At 50.3% G+C, this 25680-nt stretch overlaps 1 protein-coding gene and 1 long non-coding RNA gene across 4 annotated transcripts in view; one reads left to right on the plus strand and one right to left on the minus strand.

Moving 5' to 3' along the window:
- Positions 1-5727: 5727 nt before the first annotated feature.
- On the minus strand, positions 5728-23729 carry LOC149127487 (uncharacterized). Its single transcript, XR_016230896.1, has 3 exons — positions 22067-23729; positions 19084-21701; positions 5728-6032 (listed from the first exon to the last, which is right to left on the minus strand). It is a non-coding gene; the product is annotated as an uncharacterized LOC149127487 (long non-coding RNA).
- The window catches only part of CYP27C1 (cytochrome P450 family 27 subfamily C member 1), a 29601-nt gene continuing 21701 nt past the window's right edge, over positions 17781-25680 (plus strand). The window contains exon 1 of one of the 3 annotated variants that reach the window (XM_089328386.1): positions 17781-19134. In XM_089328386.1, coding sequence (XP_089184512.1) covers positions 18910-19134 — 225 coding nt within the window. In that variant the 5' untranslated portion in view covers positions 17781-18909. The remainder of the gene's footprint in view (positions 19135-25680) is intronic. The other 2 variants (XM_051848778.3, XM_051848779.3) reach the window with 2 other exon arrangements.

Genomic DNA, 25680 nt, shown 5'->3' on the forward strand with positions numbered 1-25680 from the left:
TTCTTCGTCCTATAGTCTGTTTTGTCTGCTATTAATATAGTTACTTCTGCTTTTTAAAAAAATATCAGTATGTTATGTCTTTTTTCTGTACTTTCATTCCATCTTTAAATTTATTTTTTTTGTCATTGTGTTGTTGTTGTTTAAAGATGGATTTATTTGAAAGGTAGAGTTATATATAGAGAGAGACAGAGATCTTCTATCTGCTGGTTCACTCCTCAAATGGCCTCAATGGCCAGGCTGGGCCAGGCCAAAGCCAGCAGCCGGGAGCTTCCTCTGTGTCTCCCACATGGGTGCAGGGGCCCAAACACTTGGGACATCCTCCATTGGTTTTCCCAGGCCATCAGCAGAGAGCTGGATTGGAAATGGAACTGCCAGGACTCGAACCAGTGTCCATATGGGATGCCTGGAGTTGCAGGCAACAGTTTTACCTGCCATGCCACAACACTAGCCCCTAAAATGAGTTTCTTACCGAAAAATACAATTCGGTCTTATTTTTGTTCACTCTGACAGTATCTGCCCTCTTATTGGTATATTTAAATCCATTATGTTGGGCCAGTGCTGCGGTGTAGCAGTGCCGGCATCCCATATGGGCACCAGTTCCTGTCCTGGATGCTCCTCTTCCAATCCAGCTCTCTACTATGGCCTGGGAAATCAGTAGAAAATGGCCCAAGTCCTTGGGCCCCTGCACCCATGTGGGAGACCCAGAAGAAGCTCCTGGCTCCTGGCTTCAGATCAGCCCAGCTCCAGCCATTGTGGCCATTTGGGGAGTGAACCAGCAGATGGAAGACCTTTCTCTCTCTCTTTCTCTCTCTCTGCCTCTGCCTCTCTGTAACTGCCTTTCAAATAACTAAATAAATCTTGAAAAAAGTTACTTTATTAAAACAAATTCCATTATGTCTAATATGATCATTGAGATGATTGGGTTAATATCTTAACCATATTTTTGCTGTTTTCCTTTTTTAAAATATTTTTACTGTTTTTGTTTTTCAAGATTTATCTATGTATCTGAGAAGCAGAGAGAGAAAGAGAAAGTACTTCTTCTATCAGCTGTTTGCTTCCCATATGGTACACTGGCTGAAGGGTGGGCCAGGCTGAAGTCGGGAGCCAGAACTCCATCCAGGTCTCTCATGTGGCTGCCAGAGATCTTGGGACTTGCACCATCTTTCAAAGCCCCAGGCCCATTAGCAGGGAACTGGATGAGAAGCAAAGCAGCTGGGACTTGAACGGGCGTTCCAATATGAGATGCTGGCATCACAAGCAGCAACCTAATCCACTGTGCCAAAATGCCTGTTTTTGTTTTCTTATTTTCTTCTTTTAAAGATTTATTTGTTTATTTGAAAGGCAGAGAGGCAGAGGCAGAGAGAGAAGAGAGAGAGAGGTCTTCCATCCACTGGTTCACTCCCCAAATTGCCATTGGCAACTGCTGGAACTGTGCGGATCTGAAGTCAGGAGTCAGGAGCTTCTTCTGGGTCTCCCACATGGGTGCAGGGGCCCAAGCACTTGGGCCATCTTCCACTGCCTTCCCAGGCCACAGAAGAGAACTGGATAGGAAGAGGAGCAGCTGGGACTCAAACTGGCACCCATATGGGATGCTGGCACTGCAGATGATGGCTTAACCCACTACATCACAATATTGACCCCAAAAGATCTTAATTTATTTTAATTAATTTATTTCATGATACTTGTAATTTCTTTGTGTGGATCTGAGTTTCTGACCAATATCATTTTCTTTCTGAGGAGTTTGAATATTTCCTGCAAGGTAGGTCAATTTTTTGTGTGTCTGAGAGTTTTTGTGATTTTTCTGCGTCTAAAGCATTCTAGATTGGTGGTTTTTTCCTTCAACACTTACAAAATGTTTCATAAGTCTGTTAGTTGCATAGTTTCTGAAGAGAAATCTGATAAATTCCTATTCTGACTCCTTCAAAGTGGTGGTTTCCTTCTGACTTCTTCCAAGATTCTCTGTTTGTCTTTGACTTTCTGTAGTTTGGATATTTTATATCTAAGTATAAATTTTGTTGTTGTTCATCTGATCTTCTGTGACTTCTACATCTGTGGTTTGATGTCATGAATTGTTGAAAATTCTCAGTCACCTTTCCTTTGAATATTTCTTCTGTTGCTTTCTCTCTTTCTTCTTTTGATATTCCCGTGATGCATATGTAACACTTTGGAAACTGTCCCACACTTCTTGGATATTCTGTTTTGTTTTGTTCATTCTTTTTTTCTCTTGCCTATCAGTTTTGAAGTTCTACTGACATATCTTCAAGCTCAATGATTCTTCCTGGGGCTGTGTCTCCTTTCTTTCTTTCTTTCTTTCTTTCTTTCTTTCTTTCTTTCTTTCTTTCTTTCTTTCTTTCTTTCTTTCTTTCTTTTATTTGAGAGGTAGAGTTACAGACAGAGAGAGGCAGAGAAAGAGAGCGAGAGAAGTCTTTCATTCGCTGGTTCACTCCACAAATGGCTACAACAGCCAGGGCTGGGCCAATCCGAAGCCAGGAGCCAGGAGCTTCCTCCGGGTCTCCCATGTGGGTGCAGGGGCCCCATCACTTGGGTCATCTTCTACTGCTTTCCCAGGCATCAGCAGGGAGCTGAATCAGAAGTGAGCAGCTGGAACTCGAACTCCTGACCATATGGGATGCCAGTAGCGGCTTTACCTGCTGCGCCACAGCGCCAGCCCCCCGCTGGAGTTTTTAAACCTCGAGCCATCCATACTGGGCCTCCAGCGATTCGGCAACTCCAATTTAAGTCTGTCTGCCTGTCACTGGGTGCTGCAAAGGTTACTGCTCTTGGGCTTCCCCTCAAGCAGTGAAGCCAGTGACAAGTGTCCACCTGGCTGCCTGTTCCATTTCCGGGGCAGTGACCTCAGTTCTCCGCTGGATCTGAGAAAAGTGCGTGGTTGTCAGTCTGTCAAGCTCTTCTCATTGCTGGGATGGGAATGACAGCGTCCCCACTGCTTATGTCCTCAATCAGCAGTTGGAAGCTGGAATGTTCATTTAGTTTCCTTCCTTCCTTCCATCCATCCTTCCTTTCCTTTCCTTTCTTAAGCCAGAGTTACAGAGAGGGAGAGACAGAGAGAGAGAGAGAGAGCTTCCATCTGCTGGTTCACTCCCCCAACAGCCACAATGACTGGGGCTGGGACAGGCCGAAGCCAGCCAGGAGCTTCCTCCAGGTCTCCCACGTGGGTACAGGGGCCCAAGCACTTGGATCATCTTCTACTTTCCAAGGTGCACTAACAAGGAGCTGGATCAGAAGTGGAGCAGCCGAGACTAATCAGCTCCTGTATGGGATATGCCAGCCTCCTTTTACTTTCTTTATAATATCATTTGAAACACAAGAGTTTGATTGCTTTTAAGTTAATTCCATCTTTTTTAGCATCTTTAATAAAGATTTATGTATATATTTTATGTAAAAGGTAGAGTGAGAGAGAGAGAGAGATCTTCCATCCACTAGTTCATACCCAAGTGATTGCAACAGCCAGGGCTGGGCTGGATGAAGCCAGGAGCCTGGAGCTCTATCCGGGTCTTTCGTTTGGGTGGTAAGGGCACAAGTACCTGGGCCATCTGTTGTTTTTCCCAGGTGCATTAACAGGGAGCTGGATTGAAAGTGGAGCAACCAATTTTCAAATCAGCTTAACCCACTGCACCACACTGCTGGCCTCATGGAGTTTTAAGTTTTCATGAAGTCTTTTTTTTTTTTTTAAAGATTTCATTTATTTATGTATTTGAAAGAGTTACAGAGAGAGAGAGAAAGAGAGAGAGTAGTCTTCCATCTGATGGTTCACTCCCCAATTGGCCGCAATGGCCGGAGCTGTGCCAATCCGAAGCCAGGAGCCTCTTCTGGATTTCCCATGAGGGTGCAGGGGCCAAAGGACCTGGGCCATCCTCCACTGCCTTCCCAGGTCATAGCAGAGCTGGATTGGAAGTGGAGCAGCCGGGTCCCGAACCAGTGCCCACAAGGAATGCCAGTGCTTCAGGCCAGGGCGTTAACCTGCTGTGCCACAGCGCCGGCCCCTTTCATGAACTCTTAATTTACTTTCTCTTCCATTGTTTGTGCTTTTGAGTGTCATAAAAAGTCATGGTCCAATTCAAGGTCACAAACATTAACTCTTATGTTTTCTTCTAACGATTTTAGTTGTCTCTTAGGTCTTTGATCTATTTTGAATAAATTTTTGTATGTGGTATAAAGTAGGAGTTCAACGTCATTTTCTTGCATATGGATATTCAGTTGTTCCAGCACCATTTGTTGAAATGTGTATTCCGTGGCCAGTACTGTGGCATAGCAGGTTAAGCTTCTGCCTGCGGTGTTGGCATCCCATATGGGCACTGGCTCAGATCTAAGCTGCTCCAATTTTGATCCAGTTCTCTGCTAATGCTCTTGGGAAAGCAGTGGAAGATGGCCCAAGTAATTGGGCCATCTCTCCTACATGGGAGACCCAGAAGAAGCTCCTGCCTCCTGGCTTCAGATCGGCACAGCTCCAATTATTGCGGCCATTTGGGGAGTGAACCAGTGGATAGATCTGTCTCTCCCTCTCTCTGTAACTCTACCTCTCAAATAAAAAAATTTATTTATTTATTTATTTATTTGAGAGGCAGAGTTACAAAGAGGCAGAGAGAGAGGGAGAGAGAGAGTGGTCTTCTATCAGCTGGTTCACTCCCAGATAGCTGCAACGGCCAGAGCTGAGCCAATCCGAAGCCAGGAGTCAGGAGCTTCTTCCAGGTCTCCCAAGCAGGTACAGGGACCCAAGGACTTGGGCCATCTTCTACTGCTTTCCCAGGCCATAGCCGAGAGCTTGAGTGGAGCTGCCAGGACTTGAACCTGTGCTCATATGGGATGCTGGCACTGCAGGCAGTGGCTTTACTCGCTAAGCCACAGTGTCAGCCCCTAAATAAATAAATCTTTTAAAAAGAAGAAAAGTGTATTCCTTCTCCACTTTATTATATTGGAATATTTGTAAAAAATTAATTAACCATATTTCTTGCCTGAGTCTGTTCCTCTGATGTCCATCTTCATGCCAATACCACCACATCATCTTTTTTTTTTTTTTCTTTTTTGAAAAGCAGAGCCGTAGAGAGAGGGGGGCGGGGGGAGATACTGATCTTCCATTCACTGGTTCACTCCAAAGGGTCCCAACAGCCAGGGCTAGGCCAAGCTGGAGCCAGGAGCTAGGACCTCCATCCAGGTCTCCCACCTGGATGCCGGGCCCAAGCACTTGGGCTGTCCTCTGCTTGTTTCCCAGGTGCATTAGCAGGGAGCTGGATTGGAAAGGGAGTGGCTGAGACTTGAACCAGCACTTATTATAGGATGCTGGCATCACAGGAGGCGGCTTAACCCACTGCACCACAATGCCAGCCCCAACACATCATCTTGATTCTTGTAACTATGCAGCAAGTTTTGAAATGAAGAAGTATGAGTCCTTCAACGTTGTTCATTTTCAAGGTTGTTTTGTCTCTCCTGGGCCAGATCATCAATTTCTGCAAAATGGCAGCTGGATCTTTGATAAGATTTATGTTCAATCAGGAGATCAATGTAGTGAGTAGTGCTATCATATTAAATCTGCCAATTCTTGTATACTGGCTGCCTTTCCATTGATTTAGTCTTGTAAAATTTCTTTCAACTATGCTTTAGTTTTCAGAAATGAAATCCCATCCCCATCTTATATTTTCTTGAGTTAAACCAAGAGTTGATGCTGTTTTTTTTTTTTTTTTTTTAATATTTATTTGAAAGGTAGAGTTACAGACAGAGAGAGGAGGAGACATAGAGAAAGGTCTTCCATCTGCTGGTTCACTCCCCAAATGGCTGCAATGGCTGGAGTTAGGCCGATCCGAAGCCAGGAGCCAGGAGCTTCATCCTGGTCTCCCACACGGGTGCAGGGGCCCAAGCACTTGGGACATCCTCCGCTGCTTTCCCAGGCCATTAGTAGAGAGCTGGATCAGAAGAGGAGCAGCCGGGACTCGAACTGGCGCCCATGTGGGATGCTGGTGCCACAGGTGGAGGCTGAGCCTACCATACCACAGCGCCAGTCCCCAAGAGTTGATGCTCTTAAAATAAAATGAAAAACAAGTCGTGAATGAATGGTTTTAAGGAATCTATAAACCATGCAATGTAAAACCTGCAAGTTACTTAACCTGTAGAGGCCTCTGTGCCCTCTTTGTTACAAGGGAATTAACTTGGTCCACCAAAATATGTTGATGGGTGAACTGTGTCCTGGTTGTTACACCTGTGTGAGGCAGTGAATCCATTTGGGTCAGCAGAGCTCCTGAAGCCTGTGGGGAAGGGCAGGACTCCTCTTAGCTCCAGGTCACACCCACAGCATGATATAAAGATGCACTTAGGCCACGGCAAGTCCATGTAACAGCTATTATAGTCTGAATGTCTGTGTCCCTCGTCAAATTCATGCATGAAAATCCTAACTCCCACAGTGATGGTCTTAGCAGGCGAGGCCTTTGGGAGGTGATTAGACCATGAGGGTGGAGCCTCAGAGCCTACCCGCCCCTCCCTTCATGTGAGCACAAAGTGACAGGGCAGCAGTTGGCTACCTGGAAAGGCACCCCGGCCAGAACCCAACCAAGGCTGAGCTGGGACTTCCAGCCGCCAGAAACACGAAAAAGAAATTTCCATTGTGTCCAGGCCACCCACCGCGTGGTGTTTTGTTCGGGCAGCCCAGATGGACTAAGACAACACTTCTGTTGGGTAGACAGTGAGGTCGCCAATGAATTTAACCACTGGGAAATGATTTGGCTGCAGTCAAAGCCATTGCAGAAAAATTTCCATTTGGCAAGTAGGTGCTTTGTGGTTTTTTACTCTTGGTAGTGGGGACTGGGTTTCTTTTCTTTTCTTTTCTTTTCTTTTCTTTTCTTTTCTTTTCTTTCTTTCTTTCTTTCTTTTTTTTTTTTTTTTTTTTTTTTGCTGACAGAAGCAGAAAATGGCTCTTACGCATTTTTGAGAGTCTCTGTGTGCCAGCTCTGTGTGAGTCAGATACAGTCCCAGCCCTCCAAACATGATAGTTCTAGGCTTGGGCTAGAGAGCTGTTATGTAAACAAGGAAGCCAGTAAATAACTCAAGGATTCCAGATCCATGGCAGACAGGTATGTGGGCTGAGCCCCCAGGCGCCCTTGCAGTGTCTACAGAGGGAACCAGGCTGGTGAGGCCAAGATCAGGTGCATACATGTCCAGTGTCCTCTCTCACTGCACACTAACCATGCAAGGTACTGAGTGTGTAATATTCAAAGTCCCTCTCCTACACCCAGTTACATGCTGAAAAGTCAGAGAGGGAGTGGCTGAGCCCCTGGAGGCACAGCAGGATCACCCAGAGTCTCAAGTGAGGCTTGCCGCATGGTGTCTCTACATGTTGTGGGACAGATGGAGCTCCCAGGGGCCTTCTGGATTGCAACCCTCACTGATCGGTCGCCCTAGCAAAGGTCCCAAGAAAGACTCTGACCACAGCTGGGTCAGGTCGGCCACCGGCAGCCAGCGCTGTGGCTGTGGGGTCGGGGAGGGTGGCTTTCCAAAGGAAGGGGCGGTGAGCACAAAAGACCTGCGGTGTGCGCTCTTCATTCAGAATTCACTGCGATGTTTGATTTGCTGTCGTCTGTCCCATCATTCGGATCAAAATGCTGAGTGCCTGGACGCACATCTCCTGCTGCAGGCTGCAAGAGCCGGCCTACTTGAGATTCTCTTCCCCTACACTGCACAGGTGTAGTGCATGGTACACTACCCTTGGAAGCAGATTTGGACCGAAAGGCCAATTTTGCCTTCACTGATGAAGTTCTTTCAGGCAAGACTTGTTCGATTCACTCCCCTAATAGCTGCAACTGCTGAAGCTGTGCTGATCCAAAGCCAGGAGCCAGGAGCTTCTTCCAGGTCTCCCATGCAGGTGCAGGGGCCCAAGGACTTGGGCCATCTTCCACTGCTTTCCCAGGCCATAGCAGAGAGCTGGATCGGAAGAGAAGCAGCCGGGACTCAAACCGGCGTCTATAGGGATGACAGCGCTGGAGGCGGAGGATTAACTATTACACCATAGCACTGGTCCCAGTAAAAATACTTTTAAAATAATAAAAAGGAACAATAGGTTTCCATCACATAAAGTTTGAGCTTGGAGTGCAGCTTAATGACAGCACTTAAGGCTTGTCCGTGTGACCGAGCCTGCATGAGAAAGCTGTTTCCCGGGAAGAAGAGGCATTTGTCCTTGGCCTCCACCAACGGCTCGCTGGCTGTCATTGGCAGCTTCAGTAGCACCACCCCATTCACAGCCAATATGACTTGCGGCCTCTAAGTCCTGTCTTCCAGCTGAGTTTGTTTTGTTTTCTTTCTCATCTTACGGTCTTATCAATGGGTCTGGGAAATAAATAGCAAAATCAGACCAACTGTGCTTTTTCCTTTTCACACCATTGGTTCTTTTTTTTAATTATTTGAAAGGCAGAGTTAAGAGAGAGAGAGAGAGAGATGGACAGAGAGACACGCACCATTGAATCTTACATTGAAACCAGCCAGTGGTTGGGGCCTGGCACTGTGGCATAGTGGTTAAAGCCGCTGCCTGCAGCGCCCGCATCCCATACAGGTGCCAGTTCAAGTCCGGGCAGCTCCAATTCTGATCCAGCTTTCTGTTATGCCCTGGGAAAGCAGAAGATGGCCAAGGCCCTGTACCCACGTGGGAGACCTGGAAGAAGCTCCTGGCTCCTGGCTTTGGATCGGCATAGCTCCGGCCATTGCGGCCAATTGGGGAGTGAACCAGCAGATGGAGAACCTCTCTCTCTCTCTCTCTCTCTCTCTCTCTACCTTTGCCTCTCTGTAACTCTGCCTTATAAATGAATGAATGAATGAATGAATAAATCTTTAAAAGAAAAGAAAAAGAAACTAGCCAGTGGCATGGAGTCAGAGCACAGCCAAGCCAGCATTGGGGTGGGTGGGGGAGCAGCTCAAAGCTCTGCTTTCTAGAAAGTCCAGTGCATTTCCTTTTGGAGATCCAGTCCAATCATCTCTCTTCCATTGCAAGAATCTGAACGAGAGTGGAATGAACGGAGTTTATTTTGCTACAGAAATTTGTGGAAGCCTTGCGGACAAGGGCTTTTTTTTTTTTTTTTTTTTGACAGGCAGAGTGGACAGTGAGAGAGAGAGACAGAGAGAAAGGTCTTCCTTTTGCCGTTGGTTCACCCTCCAATGGCCGCTGCGGCTGGCGCGCTGCGGCCAGTGCATCACGCTGATCTGAAGCCAGGAGCCAGGTGCTTCTCCTGGTCTCCATGCAGGTGCAGGGCCCAAGCACTTGGGCCATCCTCCACTGCACTCCCTGGCCACAGCAGAGACCTGGCCTGGAAGAGGGGCATCGGGACAGAATCCAGCGCCCCGACCGGGACTAGAACCCGGTGTGCCGGCGCCGCAGGCGGAGGATTAGCCTAGTGAGCCGCGGCGCCGGCTGGACAAGGGCTTTTAACTGGATGTTCGTGGAAAAATACAGACTATGAAAAAACTAGGCTTAGACTTCATTTTTTCGTTTGTTTGTTTGTTTTTGGCACCAACATAAGCTGATCTTTAACTCTGTGTTCCGTGAGCTGTTGGAAGGCCTGGCCTGCTTCATTAAGCTTGGCTTTCATGGCTGCCCCGCGTTTCTGTTCTGCAGCCTGGAAATTCATCTGCACCTGGGAGGCGCTAAAGAGGCTGACAGTTTGGCGGCCTTGGCTGCTGGTTACTGAGATGGCGCTGATTCTGTGAACGTGGCGGGTCTCCTATTTCCCCTCTGTACTGGATTCAGGCGGCTCAGTGTTTCCGTAGGCACCGCCAACATGCTGGCTTCCTGGAGGGAAAGCGTCCATGCCCGATCTCCTGGTTTAAGTCCAGGTGGGGACAAACGGTGCCTCCTGGCTCCCGGAAACCAGATGCTTGCCCTGTGTTTCCTGCTCACTGGAGGAGAAAGGAAGGAAGCATTGCATACTGTTTCCTTATGCTTTTCAGGTTTATTTTTATTTTAAAAGACTTATTTGTTTGAAAGGCAGAGTTGGGAGAGGGAGAGGGAGAGGGAGAGGGAGAGGGAGAGGGAGAGGGAGAGGGAGAGGGAGAGGGAGAGGGAGAGGGAGAGGGATACGAGAGGGAGAGGGAGAGGGATTCAATGGCCCTGGCTGGGCTAGGCTGAAGCCAGGAGCCCAGAACTCCATCCAGATCTCCCACATGGGCAGTAGGGTCTCAAGCACTTGAGCCATCGTCTGCTGTTTCCCGGAATGCATTGTCAGGAAGTTGGATTGGAAGCAGAGTAGTGGGAATGGAACCAGACGCTCTGGTAGGGTGCCCCGAGTGACAGCTTAACCCTCTGCGTCACAACATGCACTCCCAAAACATAGTTTTACAATGTGTGTATTCCCATTTCATTTGAAAAGCAGAGAGAGAGAGGGAGAGAGAGAGAGAGAGAGAGAGAGAGAGAATGAGCTAGGTCAAAGCCAGAAGCCCAGAACTCAATCTGAGTCTCCCACACGGGCGGCAGGGACCCAAGTACTTGAGCCATCATCTGCTGCCTCCTAGGGTGCACCTTAGCAGGAAGCTGGAATTGGAAGTGGAGCCGGGGCTCAAACCCAGGCACTCTGCTACAGGGCCCAGCCTCCCAGGTGGCATCTCTTCTCTTCTCTTCTCTTCTCTTCTCTTCTCTTCTCTTCTCTTCTCTTCTCTTCTCTTCTCTTCTCTTCTCTTCTCTTCTCTTCTCTTCTCTTCTTTTCTTTTCAGATGTTTTTAGGGGCCAGCACTGTGACATATCAAGTAAAGCTGCCGCCTGCAGTGCCAGCATCCCATATGGGTGCTGGTTCGAGTCCTAGCTGCTCTACTTCCGATCCAGCTCTCTGCTATGGCCTGGGAAAGCAATGGAAAATGGCCCAAGTCCTTGGGCCCCTCCAGCCATGTGGGAGACCCGGAAGAAACTCCTGGCTCCTGGCTCCTGATCAGCTCAGCTTGGATCATTGCAGCCATTTGGGGAGTGAACCAGCGGATGGAAGACCTCTTTCTGTTTCTCTCTACCTCTGCCTCTCTGTAACTCTCTATTTCAAATAAATAAATAAATATTTAAAAAAATATAAAAAAAGAAAAGAAATGTGGCTCACCTTCACGTTGCAGTGGTTAAAGGCGGCCCTTGTGTCAGAATCCAGTGTGGAAGGCGGTGATTCAGAGAGCGCACGCACCTGCCCCCGTGTGGCTGCAGGGCTGTCCTCTCTGCTGTAATCTTGCCTGCAGAGTACTTAATCCTCCTGACTTGCCAGGGAGCACCACGCCAGTCCGTCATGGTGGCGGCTTCTTGCTGAATGGACCCAGTGAGCAAGAGGCCGAAAGTACCTCTGACGCATTAGAAACCCAGAGTTCTAGAAGGTGGGAATCGGACCCATCCCGGTACCAAGCACGGGCTCAGGTAGGACCCAGCGAATGGAAAGCACACTGCACGTTTCACACAAAAGGGGTTTAATTCTAGGAATCCATTGCACAGATGCTGGAGTCTCATGAATGAAATGGATGAGCACCGTGGGCGACAGCTCCCCTGCCTAGGCTGGGAGGACAAGAGGGGAGAGGCGGCACTCCCTGGACCCGGAGCTGGAAGGGTGGCAGCCTGGGACTGCTGCTAGCGCCTCCGACAGGGCCTGTGGTCCAGTGCCCAGCGTGCCCCAGCAGTAGGGGGCTGGAAACTTCCACATTGACTCGAGGGGTGCCCCCGTGGCTACAAGCAGGAGGCTCCCTTCCTCTCCTCCCAGCCTGCAGTCTCCCCCGGCACTGCCGTCTGCAAAGCCGGACAGGAGCGCGAGTGACAAGGGCATCTGGGAAACGCACTTGCAGGCCCCTAGGCCAGGCGGTGCTGGGCTCAGCCTGAGCAAGCCCGGCTCACAGAGGCTACACTGTGGCTTCACGGCTGAGCTGAAGGGAGAAGGTTGCCTCTGCTTCTCCTGGGACTGCCGGGAGCGGCTCCTTCTGCTCTTGGTCAAAACCTCAACAGTTCTGGGCCTTGTCCCAGTGATGGTGAAAGCTGTCACTGTCCCTGGACTGCCTGGCAGCCGAGGGCTTGCTGAACTCCTGGCTTCCAGCTCTTAAAGCTGCAGGGCCTGGATCCACACTAGTGGCAGGAAAGAGCCGAGGTCTGCTGCAGTTTTCCATCTGAGCCCCCTGTGGGGTCAGTGGGACACCTGCCAAGAGCTCCTGTCTCCCAATTATTTTTTTATTTTATTTAAAAATTTTTTTTGACAGGCAAAGTTAGACACTGATAGAGAGACACAGAGAGAAAGGTCTTCCTTCCCTTGGTTCACCCCCCAAATGGCCGCTACGGCCAGCGTGCTTCGGCCGGCGTGCTGTGCCAATCTGAAGCCAGGAGCCAGGTGTTCCTCCTGGTCTCCCACATAGGTACAGGGCCCAAGCACTTGGGCCATCCTCCACTGCACTTCCTGGCCACAGCAGAGAGCTGGACTGGAAGAGGAGCAACTGGGACAGAATCTGGCGCCCCAACCAGGACTAGAACCCGGGATGCCGGTGCCACAGGTGGAGGATTAGCCTAGTGAGCCGTGGTGCCAGCCTTCCAATTGTTATTTTAAGATTTATTCATTTATTTGAAAAGCAGAGTTACATGGAGAGGGGGAGACAGACTGGGGGGGAGGAGATCTTCCATCTGCTGGATTGCAGATGGCTGCAATGGCCAAGGCTGGTCCGGGCTGAAGCCAGGAGCCAGCAGCTTCATCGAGGTCTCCCATGTGGGTGGCAGGGCTCAAGCACTTATGCCATCTTCTGCTGCTTTCCCAGGTGCATTAGCAGGGAGCTGGATGGGAAGCAGAGCAGCCAGGACTCAAACTGATACCCATATGGGATGCCGGCATTGCAGACAACAGCTTAACCTGCCTCACCAGCTCCAGGGGTAGGGTTTCAAGGTAAGAAGCTGGGCCTGGTGCCTGAGGTAGGCACAGTCCTGGGGGATTGAGCCTTTCACCTCTGGAGTCTGCACTGCCACTGCCACTGTTGCTGGTATCAGAACTGAGTTGATTTGCTGGACAGTCAGTAGGTGTCGGAGAATCTGAGTTGGTGCTGGAATCACAATGAAAGACAGACCAGTGTGGGAAAGGAGCCAGGCCGCTCTGTGCCTTCGGAGCCAGTGAGGTGCTCACGACCTGTGGAGGAGACAGCACAGGAGTGGCTGCAATGCCTTGAACTTGGGGACGCCTTGCGGGACACTCAGAGGCCGACTGAAAATCCTCACTTGTGCCTTTCACTGCAGCATTAATCCAGAGAGACTGCAGATTTGCAACCTTCTGCAACTCACACAAGTCCTGGCACAGGCTGCATGAAGATTGATGCTGTAGCCAGACAGAGGGTGGGCAGTTGGAGGAAGAGTACGGAAGACAAATGGGCCATTTCAGCGTGCCACATGCAGAAGCAGCTTGGCAAGTTTTGCTGGTGCTGTGGTCCACGTGGGTTCCCCAAAGTTCACATGTGGGAAACTTAGTCTCCCAGCTCAGCTGCGCGTGGTACTTAGTGGTGGCCTCTGGGCTAGATGAGGTCTCAAAGGTGGGGCCCCCATGATAGCAGCAGTGGCTTTGCAAGAGGACAGTCCTGAGCTCACCCCTTCTCGCCCTCTCTCACCACATGTTGCTGGCCCTTACCTGCGGCCAGATGTCGATGTGGCACTGTCTAGCCTCCACGGCTGTCTGCTAAATAAACTTCCAGTGCTTCTCCATCACCTGGCCTGTGATTTTCTCTGGGAGCTGCACAAAACGGACTAAGACAGGTGGTGAGTGTCATCAAGGCAGAGCCTCACCCCACAGCCCCTGCATCCGTGTCCTCTGGAACCTGCCATCTCAGCACAGTCAACAGGGCATCCCAAAGCCACTGACATTTGAGAGAATATTGGCTGCTGGTGACGGACTGGACAGCGCCTTCCTTTCTTCCTCCAAGCTCCTCTGTGAAGCCGTTACCCCCAGTGTCAGTGCCGCTGGAGCTGGGACTTTAGAAGATCATGCAAGTTAAACAGGTCATCGCAACCACTGCTGTGGGGTAGCAGGTAAAGCCGCTGCCTGCAGTGCCAGCATCCCACATGGGCGCTGGTTCGAGTCCCGGCTGCTCCACTTCCGATCCCGCTCTCTGCTATGGCCTGGGAAAGCAGTAGAAGATGGCCCAAGTCCTTGGGCTCCTGTACCCACGTTGGGAGACCCGGAGGAAGCTCCTGGCTCCTGGCTTCGGATTGGCGCAGCTCTGGCTGTTGCAGCCAACTGGGGAGTGAACTAGCTGTTGGAAGCCTCTGAAACTGTGGGAAATAAAGAGCTGTCTGAGATGCCCAGCATGTGGTTCTTTGTTTCTGCAGCTGGCAAAGCCAGCCTCAGGGATACAGAAAACTGACCAGTTAGTTGTTGGTGGCAGAGAGGAGGCCCTTGTGCTAGGCTCGAGACTCAGGGATCCAGGTCTCAGGGTCATCCCCCAGTGGCTCACTGCAGAATTGAGCCTGGGGGCAGAATGAGGCTGCAGCCCTTTGGAGACTCCCAGCCTGCATGCCAGGAGGCCTGGATTTTGTCTGGGCTCTGCTGCTTTGCTTCCAGATAAGACCCTTCCTGTGTCTCCATGTGTAGAATAAAGGAATGGAACTCAGTTTGATTTTTCAACTTCCGTGCAGCAAAACTCTGTTTGAAGCAAGCCTTCTGCAGCTTCCCCTGGGTGGGGAACACCAGAAGCTTGCTGGGCAGGAGAGGGCGCAGGGCGTCTTGCTCTGCACAGTGGCCCCGGGGTGAGGCACGCGGCACACCTGATGGCCAGGGGATCACACACTCACAGGCACCCTAAATCCACCCTGGCCGGACGCTGTTGGCCAGGGGGTTTCCAAAAGTTCATAGGAGGGAGCGTGTTCTGTGCACTGTCTTTCAGAACCTGTACCAGTGTTGGCTGCTTCATTTCTGATCCAACTCCTTGCCAACGCACCTGGGAAAGCAGTGGAAGGTGGCATTCCCCTGCACCCATGTGGGAGACTCGGAGGAAGCTCCTGGCTCCTGGCTTCTGTCTTCAGCCTGGCCAGCCCTGGCTGTTGTGGCCATTTGGGGAGTGGACCAGTGGATCTCTCTCTCTCTCTCTTTCTGTCTCTCCCTCACTCCCTCTCTCCCTCTCTCTCCTTTCTCTGTGATTCTGAGTTTCAAATAAATATAAGTTTTTTTTTTTAAATGTTCATGGGAAAATGGAATTCAAGGAGAAGTTTAGGGGCAGGCATTTGGCTGTCGCTAAGATGCCACTTGGAACACCCCAATGCCATGTCTGAGTACCTGGGTTCGAGTTCTGGCTGTACTCAGCAGTCTGGCTTCCTGCTCATGTGCACCCTGGGAGACAGCAGGTGATGGATCAAGAACTTGTGTCCCTGCCACCCACGTGAGGACCTGGACTGAGATCTGTGCTCCACGCTTAGGCCTGGCCCAGCCTCAGCTGTTGCGGGTATTTAGGGGGCGTGAACAAACAGATGGGAGATCTCTTTTCTCTGTCTTTGTCTTTCAAACAAATGTGAATAAATAAGTAAAAATGAAAAAAAAGTTTATTTTTTGTACCAAGATTTTTTAAAAAGATTTATTTATTTATTTGAAAGGCAGAGTTAACAGAGAGGGGGAGAGACAGAGAGAGATCGATCTTCCATCCACTGGTTCACTCCCCAAATGGCCAAAAGCTTCTTCCAGGTCTCCCACATGGGTGCAGGAGCCTAAGTATTTGGGCCAATCTTCCATTGCTTTCCCAGGTGCATTAGCAGGGAGCTGGATCAGAAGTGGAACAGCTGGGACTCAAACTGGAACCCATATGGGATGTGGCATTGCAGGCAGTGGTGTAACCTGCTGTGGCACAGCACTGGCCCATACCAAAATGGTTTTGAATTCATATATAATTTTTTCCATAATCTGCATTTTCCATGAACTTTTTGAAGACTTTCTTTTAAGGTTTATGTTGCTTTTAAAAGATTAGTTTGAGAGAGGGAGAGACAGAGACAGAGATTTTCCATTTCAGGTTCACTCTCTAAGTGGCTTAAATGGCCAGGGCTGGGCCAGGCTGAAGTCAGGAGCCGGGGACTCCATCCAGGTCTCCCATGTGTGTGGCACGGGTCCGAGCTCTTGGGCCATCTTCTACTGTTTTCATGGGTGCATTGGCAAGGTGCTGGATCAGATGTAGAGCAGCTGGGATTCAGATAAGCACTAGATTTGGGATTCTGGTGTTGCAAGCAGTGGCTTAACCAGCTGCACCACAACAGTAGCCCCTATAAACTAAACTTTATCCTGGCAATATGTGGATGGGAAAACAGCCTATGTCGAGTTTGGTGCTCTCTCCTGTCTCAGGCTTCCACTGGGGGTCCTGGAACACATCACTGTGGATAGGGGAGGTTGACTGTATGCTTTTACTCTTAAAAAAAAAAAAAGATTTATTTATTTGAAAGTCAGCGTTAGAGAGAGAGAGACAGATCCTCCATCCGCTGGTTCACTCCCCAGATGGTTGCAACAGCCAAGGCCAGGCCAGGCTGAAGCCAGAAGCCAAGACCCAGGAGGCAGAAGCTCCACTTGGGTCTCCCATGTGGGTGCAGGGGCCCAGGTACCTGGGCCATCTTCTGCTGCTCTCCCCATGTCATTAGCAGGGAGCTGGATTGGAAGTGGAGCAGCCAGGACTCGAACTGGTGCCTATATGGGATGCCAGTGTCACAGGCTGCGGTTTAATCCACTGCACCGCAACACTGGCCTCTCTTTTCCTTTCTTTACTGCAGTCTTTTCTTGATTAGCCTTCCTAGAGAGCCAGCTGTATTTGCAACCATTTTATGCATAGACTTAGCAGTTCCCTGTGGGGGAGTGGACTGAACTTCCACATGTGTGGTCTGTTAATGATGTCCGTGTGGCTGAGCACCAGCAGCTCTCTACTCTAAAAAAAAAAAAAAAAAAAAGTAAAAAGCGGGGGAGGGGCTGGCACTGTGGCCTAGCAGGCAAAGCCAACACCTGTGACAATGCCCATGCCAGCATCCCATATGAGCACCGGTTGGAGTCCTGGCTGATCCTCTTCTGATCCAGCTCTCTGTTAACGAACCTGGGAAAGCAACGGGAAGATGGCCCAAGTGCCCTTCCACCTACGTGTGTGAAAGACCCAGAGGAAGCTCCTGGCTTCAGCCTGGCCCAGGGGAGAAGTTACTGGGTGAACAAGCAGAGAAAGATCTCTCTCTGTAACTCCGCCTTACAAACACATACACAATTTTTTTTAAAGAGGCTTTTAAAGAAAGCAGGCTAGGAGGCCATTCTTCCCGCGGGGCCTGCCAGCCCAGCCGTGGAGGCCACGCCCCTGCAGTCCCTGCCCCACGCCCAGGGACCTCCGGCTTCCCAGATTCCACACATTCCCCACTAGTCTGGTGACAAGAGTTATCCAGCTTGTCTTTGTGTTCCTGTTTTATTCTTCGCGGTGTTAAGTTCCTCAGAGGTACATTTAATCATTTAAAAATAATTTAAAGGAGATTGATTTGATAGGCAAAGTCACACTCACACACACACGCAGAATCGATCTTCCATCCACTGGTTTATTCCCCAAATGCCTGCTACAGCAGGGGCTGAGCCAGGCTGAAGCCAGGAGCCCAGATTTTCATCCAGGTCTCCTATGTAGTGACAGAGGCTCAAGTATTCTAGCTTCCCAGAACATAAGCAGGAAGCTGGGAATCATTGGAGCCAAGACCCCTCCAGCACATGGACATGGGAGGTGGGCATCCTAGGCGGGTGCCTTAACACGCTGCAACACTCCTCGAATCCTTTGCAGTTACAGCTCCTTATAAACAGGAGTTGCTGCGCCCGCATGGATCAGATTCTATACAATGATACCACATAGTCTTCTTGGCTGCATTTACACCACAGTTACTCAAAGCAGAGCTGGAAAGGTATAAACTCCCCATCCAAAACAAACTGCTGGGACAGGCTTTTAAGTTGCTGCCTGGGACTCCAGCATCCCCTGAGTGCTGGCTGCTCCACTTCCCATCCAGCTCCCTGTGCCATGTGCCTGGCAAAGTAGCAGCAGATGGCCCAAGTGCTTGGGCCCCTGCCACCCCTGTGGAAAATCAGAATGGAGTTCCAGGCTCCTGGTTTCAACACTTTATTGATATCTAGTTTTTAAGATTTTTTAAATTAATTAATTAATCAATCAACCTTCCAGCGCAGGCAACCGAAAGGCCACCTTGCAACAACGTGCTGGGTTTTCAGCGGGAGTTGGTCAGCTGCGGGAGTGGAAGCCGGGCTCCCGCACTCGAGCGGTTGCGGTGCCCAAACACTGTCTTCGTGGACTGCCTCCTGGGTGCAGTCAGGGGCTGGGTTCTGCACCCGTGTTTGCACACCCGGCTCTCCCTTCGCCTTCGTTCCCCACACATGTGCGCGCTGGCTTAGCCTGAGCTCTGGGCAGTAGGACAGGGCCGTATGCGGGGGCTGGGGGGCGGTGCCGGGTCCCTTCCTCCCTGCTCGGAACGGTGGGGAAAAACAAACGAGCAGCCTCCCTAAGCCACGCAGCCCTAGTGATCAATACTGAGGTCATTTTACACCCTCCAAGGGGAACACTGTACTGCTCCCCCCCCCCCCCCCAAGAACGTTGAACTACAGGGGGCCCAATTTGCAGTCCCCAAGGGGACACCTCCTCAAATCAGAAACCTTCGTTTGCCTTTCTCAGCAGTTTGCTTCCGAACGCAGTGGACTTTTCTGGCCTTTTTTTTTTTTTTTTTTTGGCCGCGGCTGGCAGTGGGGAGGACCCAGGACTTTGCGGTTTCACAGGACGCTCAAGCGGTGCCTCCTCCAGCGGCCTCTCCTCAGATTCTTTCCCTCCAGCCCGCTGGGAGGAGGCAGCCTTTCATCAGAGCCCAGGCGGCATGAGTCCCACCCGCTAGAGCCGAGGGACGCGCCAGCCCCGGGGGCAGCCCCGCGCCCAGCCAGCTCGCTCACGCACGCCGCGGCCATGGCCCTGCGGACGCCGATCCTCAGAGCGCGCCTGCGGCCGGCGCCCGGGCGGGCAGGGCTCGCGCGGGCCCAGGACAAAGGGTCCGGGCTGCCCGGGGCGCCGCGCGCCGGGGGCCGGGCCGAGGGGCCCCGCAGCCTGGCCGCCATGCCCGGGCCGCGCACGCTAGCCAACCTGGTGGAGTTCTTCTGCCGGGACGGCTTCGGTCGCATCCACGAGATCCAGGTAGCGCCGGGGCGTGGGGGTGGGGGGAGCGGGAGCGGGCCGTCGGGGGCAGGGAACCCCGGGGAGGGGAGACCACGGACGCGGCGGCGGGGACGGGATCCCGCGGGGAGTGAGCGCGGTCTCCACGTGGCGTTCGTTTGCAGCCCTTTCTGTTTGCGGTCTGCGATTGCAAAGGAAGGGGGCGCGGGCGGGGGTGCTCCCGTGGTTCCGTAAGCTGTGGCGGTGGGGCCGGCGCGGGAAGGAGTCCCGGGGCTGGAGGCAGGCCCCGGGGCAGAGCCCAGGCAGTGCCCCGCCGCTTCCTGGCTGGCTCACGGTGATCCCGAGCGTGGTCCTCTGCGTGGTCCGCTGCAGGGTGGCCGTCAATCTCTCTTTGCTTTCTGAGACCCTGGCTTTTTCCGGGAAGATCCTCCTCCTTTTGCGCCCACTCGCTCTGCTTTGCCCAAAGCTTACTGGTCCTTGAAGATGGGTATCAGTGGAAGCCCCTTCCTCCCTTCCATCAGACTTGTCAATGTGCCTGATAGTGCCCGGGGCCTCAGCTCAACCTGGAGAAGCAGACCCCCGATGAACAGAAAACAGCCAGGAGTGATTTCCAGTCCTCTGAAATCTCAGCTGGTCCTTCCTCCCCAGCCCGCAGCCCCCATCCCCCTCCCCCCAGCCCTCTTTTCTAACCTAAGGTATCACAGGGATCACTTTCAAATAAGGGGAGCAATGTTTTACTGTATACTTATGGATGAGCTCCACACACTCTGATATCTAAAAGCTAAATGTTCTGTGTCTTCTCCCTCCACGGTCCAACCAGGGTTTATTCTGTGGACACAGGTCCCTTTGGGAAACTGGCCGCTGTCCCTTCCTCCAAGCCCGGTGTCTTCTTTCTGCCTGATCTGCCTTTCACCATCACCCTGAACCAACCCTTCCTGCCTACTGCTCAGACAGGTCTTCAACCACGCCTATGACCTTGGGCCTGCAGCTGGCTCACGGGGTGCTTCCCCACAACACTGGGCTCACTCACCCTGTCCTTTACCCTCTGGATCGCACTGGGAGGACTGTCAGCTCCCTACAAGCCCTGTGAGGACCCTTGGCAACGCTTTGTGGTCTCCTGGTGTTAGCTGGACTTCTTGGGTACAACGACGCCCTCCAGTGGGCATAGTTCTGGTAAAACTCAGTCTCTCCCTGTGCTCTCCAGGTTACTGCAAGGCACCACCAAGGGGAAGGGCATGACAAATGGAGCTTCCCTAATCCCAAAACCCAAAATCCAAAAATTGGAGAGATTTGGGGGCACCAGCATGATGCCTGCCACAAGTGGAAAATTCCACACCTGACCTCATATTACAGGTCCCAGTCAAAACACAGGCTCAGTGAACATATTGCACAAATTTACCTGCAGGCTATTGTGTAAGGCATAGATGAGACGTAAGTGAATCTCATGTTACATTTGAGTCTCTTCCTCAAGATACCTCATTATGTAAAATGCAAATAGTTTAAAAAAAATTCCCAAATGTGAAAGCCTGCTGGTGCCAAGCATTTTAGATTAGGGATACTCAATCTGTATTCTCTCACCTGGCACATCAGGTTTACCTGCACTTATCCTATAATCATGGAATGTTAACCCAACAAGGGATTTTAGCTCCGACTTTTGCATTCAGCTCTCATTTTACACACGGTAAAGCCCTAAAATGTTGGCCAAGTGGCTTGCTCATGGTCTTGGTGGCAGAGTATGCATTATCTGGCTTCCCAGATGCTGTGTCAGTGAGATAGAGCTGCAGGGATGCTTGTGGCTGTTCCTCTGCAGCCATGTGTGGAGTCTGGGCTGGTCCATCACTCTGTGGACCTGTTTCCTTGTCTGTGTGTGAGACAGCTGTTCCCTATCTATCTCTTGGGTTATGCTGGGGTCACAAAGGATTAGGGCTAGGAAGGTATAATAATAAATAATAACAATAGACATTTCTAGAACTATTTGCATGTTCCAGGCACAGCTGTGAGTCCTGCATGTGAGATAAATTCTGTTTTTCCGCATTGTGAGCCAGTACTCGAACTCCATTAATTGTGTGCAATTCATGTCTAAGCAGACTTTGAGAACTATGCCTGGCTGTACTGCGCCATGGTCTACCACTCAAAAGTGCTGTAAGCTCTGTATCATGTCTACCACCAGCTCCTTGTGCTGGGTGAATCCATTCAGGAGCTAGACTTGTCTAGAAAGTGACCTGTTTTCCAATAGTTCCAATGACCAGGCATCCTTGTCGTGGTCTTTTTCAGAGACCTGACCTCTTTGAGGTCACTCATTTGTTAGGCCAAAGTGACCCCTGGACACTGATGCATTCCACTTGAGTCTGAGCATCTTCACCCCGGGGGCATGTGAACCTCATCTAGGTCCATGGAAAGAGTGAGCAGCTTCTACCCAAGGGCAGAAGAGTGGAGAGACATCAGTTTCTCTGACCTGCCACTTCTGAGACTGAGAGTTGGAGTGATAAGAAAGGTTGGCAGGGGCTAAAGAGAGCCTTAGCTGCTTTTCTCCAAGCCTAACCCTGTCAGTCATGCTAAGCCCTGTTGGAGTTGCTCCTTTACACCACCTTGTCTTTTTTTTTTTTTTTTTTTTTTTTTTTTTTTGACAGGCAGAGTGGACAGTGAGAGAGAGAGACAGAGAGAAAGGTCTTCCTTTGCCGTTGGTTCACCCTCCAATGGCCGCCGCTGCAGCCGGCGCACCGCGCTGATCCTGGCAGGAGCCAGGAGCCAGGTGCTTTTCCTGGTCTCCCATGGGGTGCAGGGCCCAAGCACCTGGGCCATCCTCCACTGCACTCCCTGGCCATAGCAGAGAGCTGGCCTGGAAGAGGGGCAACCGGGACAGAATCCGGCGCCCCAACCGGGACTAGAACCCGGTGTGCCGGCGCCGCAAGGTGGAGGATTAGCCTATTGAGCCACGGCGCCGGCTCACCACCTTGTCTTTTTACTGGAGAATTTAGTCCATTTACGTTTATTGTGTTTTTTTTTTTTCTTTTTACAGTTTTATTGAGATATAATTCACCTAATGTAAAATGTACTCATTTGAAGTGTACAACCATCACCACAATCAATCAGTTTTGGGGCATTTGCATTACTTCGTATTTTTTAGTTCTCTCTCTTTGCCCCCCTCCAAGACTTTTCAGTTCCCTAACTGACTTTCTGTCTCTATAGATTGTCCTCTTGTGACTGCCTTCTTTCACTGACTGTAATGTTTTCAGGGTTCATTCATGCTGTAGCTTGTGTATGTACCTCATTTATTTTTGTAGCTGAATAGCATTCAGTGTATGGATATGCCACACTTCGTTGGTTGATCTACATTTGAATATGTTCACCTGTGGGCTCTGTGCCTAAAGCTGCTGGGAACATCTGTGTGGAGGGTTTTTGTGTAAGATAGATGTTTTCATTGCTGTTGGATATACACACATGGGAGAGTAGAATTGCTAGGTTAGAGAGTAATTCGACATTTAACTTTTTGGGGGAGATGCCAGACTCTTTTCTAGAATGTCTGCAAATGTGTTCTGGTAATTCCACATCCTTGTCAATGCCTGTTATTACGTTTTCTCCTGCTTATGGTCATCCTAGTGGGTGTGAAGTTGCTGGTTCATGTGTTTGATTTGCACTTCCCTGGTGGTAATGATGTTGAGCATCTTTTCATGTGCTTATTACCCACGTGTGCATCTTCTAGAGAGAAATGTCCTGTTCTTAAATGGCTTACTTGCTTTCCTACCATTGAATCACAAGGATTGTCTTGTACATTCTAGATGCAAGCCTCTTATCAGATACGTGTTTTGCAAATATTTTCTCTCTTCAGTTTCTCAGCAGTGTCCTTTTACGCATAAAAGTTGTTGATTTTGATGGCATCCGATTAGCCATTCTTTTGTCACTGTGCTTTTGCTATGGTAGATTAAGATGCCATGTCAAACCCAAGGTTGTGAAAATTGACCCCCTGGGGCCGGTGCTGTGGCACAGCGGGTTAACACCCTGGCTTGAAGTGCGGGAATCCCATATGGGCGCCGATTCGAGTCCCGGCTGCTCCACTTCCAATCTATGGCCTGGGAAAGCAGTGGAGGATGGCCTGAGTCCTTGGGCCCTGCACCCATGTAGGAGACCCGGAAGAAGCTCCTGGCTCCTGGCTTCCAGCAGCTCCGACTGTTGCGGCCAATTGGAGTGTGAACCAGAGGATGGAAGACCTCTCTCTCTCTCTCTCTCTCCCTCTCCTTCTCCCTCTCCCTCTCCTCTCTCTGTGTAACTCTGACATTCAAATAAATAAATAAATCTTTAAAAAAAATAAAAGAAAATCGACCTCATACTTTCTTGGAAGAGTTTTATAGTTTCAGGTCTGACATTTAGGACTTTGACCCACTTTGATGTGGTTTTTGTGTATGGTGTGAGACAGGGATACACTTTGTTCTTCACCTGTGACTTTCCAGTTGTCCCAGCATCACTTGTTTTAAGAGATCACTCTTCCACCTTGGGTGGTCTTGGTGTTCTTGTTGAAAATCAGTTGATCCTAGATTTTTGGGTTTATTTCTGAACTTGGATGTATTCCAGTGACTACAGTGATACTGTACCATCTTGATTACTGTGGCTTTGCAGTAAGTTTTTTTTTTTTTTTTTTTTTGACAGGCAGAGTGGACAGTGAGAGAGAGAGACAGAGAGAAAGGTCTTCCTTTTGCCGTTGGTTCACCCTCCAATGGCCGCCGCGGCCGGCGCGCTGCGGCCGGCGCACCGCGCTGATCCGATGGCAGGAGCCAGGAGCCAGGTGCTTTTCCTGGTCTCCCATGGGGTGCAGGGCCCAAGCACCTGGGCCATCCTCCACTGCACTCCCGGGCCACAGCAGAGGGCTGGCCTGGAAGAGGGGCAACCGGGACAGAATCCGGCGCCCCGACCGGGACTAGAACCCGGTGTGCCGGCGCCGCTAGGCGGAGGATTAGCCTAGTGAGCCGCGGCGCCGGCTGCAGTAAGTTTTGAAACAGGAACATTTGAGTCCACCAGTTTTATTCTTTTTTAAGATTTTTTGGCTATTGGGGATCCTTTCACTTCCTTATACATTTTAGGATCAGCCTATCAATTTTTTTAAAGACTTTATTTTATTTATTTGAAAGAGAGTTACAGAAAGAGGTAGAGACAGAGAGAGAGGTCTTCCATCTGCTGGTTCACTCCCCAGATGGCTACAATGGCTGGAGCCGCACCTATCCGAAGCCAGGAGCCAGGAGCTTTTTCTAAGTCCTTCACATGGGTGCAGGAGCCCAAAGACTTGGGCCATCTTCTACTGCTTTCCCAGGCCACAGCAGAGAGCTGGATCAGAAGAGGAGCAGCTGGGTCTCAAACCAGCGCCCATATGGGATGCTGGCACTTCAGGCCAGGGCTTTAACCCGCTGCGCCACAGTGCCAGCCCCAGCAGCCTATCAATTTAAAAAAATGATTTATTTATTTATTTGAAAGGCAGAGTTACAGAGAAAGAGAGACACAGAGAGTGATGTTCCATCTGCTGGTTCACGCCCCAAATGGCCACAACAGCCAGGGCTGGGCCAGGCCGAGGTCAGGAGCCAGGAGTTTCTTCCGGGTCTCCCATCTGGGTGGGAGGAGCCCAAGCACTTGGGTCATCCTCTACTGCTTTCCCAGGCCATTAGCAGGGAGCTGAATGGGAAGTGGAGTAGCTGGGACATGAACAGGAACCCATATGGGATGCTGGAGTCTTAGCAGGACTTAGCCTACTATGCCACAATCCGGTCCTCAGCTTATCAATTTCTATGAAGAAGCCAGCTGGAATTCTGACAGCATTGTGGTGAATCTGTAGATACTTTAGGGGAGTATTTTCAGTTTAACAATATTTAGGCTGGCACTGCGGCTCACTAGGTTAATCCTCCACCTTGTGGCGCCGGCACACCGGGTTCTAGTCCCGGTCGGGGCTCCGGATTCTGTCCCGGTTGCCCCTCTTCCAGGCCAGCTCTCTGCTGTGGCCAGGGAATGCAGTGGAGGATGGCCCAAGTCCTTGGGCCCTGCACCCCATGTGAGACCAGGATAAGTACCTGGCTCCTGCCATCGGATCAGCACGGTGCACCTCCGCGGCAGCCATTGGAGGGTGAACCAACGGCAAAGGAAGACCTTTCTCTCTGTCTCTCTCTCACTGTCCACTCCGCCTGTCAAAAAAAAAAAAAAAAAAAAAAAAAAAACACAAAAAAACAACCAAAAACAAACCAATATTTAATCTTCTAGCCCACAAGCATGGGATGTCTTGCCACTTATTGAGGTCCTCAGTTGCTTTCAATGATGTTTTCTAAGTATACTTTTGCACTTTTATTACATTTAAACTTAAGAATTTTATAATTTTTGATGCTATTTTAAACCAGGCTTTTTCTTAATTTCATTTTTTTGCATCGTTCCTTGCTAGAGTATAGCAATACCACAGGATTTTATGGATTGATTTTTTTTTTTTATTCTGCAAACTCGTTGAAGTTGTTTCTCAAGTCTCATTGTATGTCAGGGAGTTCTTTTGGATTTGCTGTATGCAAATTCACATCCTGTGTGACTGGATAATGCTTTATT

The sequence above is a fragment of the Oryctolagus cuniculus genome, chromosome 3 (genome assembly GCF_051225735.1).
Source record: "Oryctolagus cuniculus isolate XC-2025 breed Fujian yellow rabbit chromosome 3, ASM5122573v1, whole genome shotgun sequence".
Classification (NCBI taxonomy): Eukaryota; Metazoa; Chordata; class Mammalia; order Lagomorpha; family Leporidae; genus Oryctolagus; species Oryctolagus cuniculus.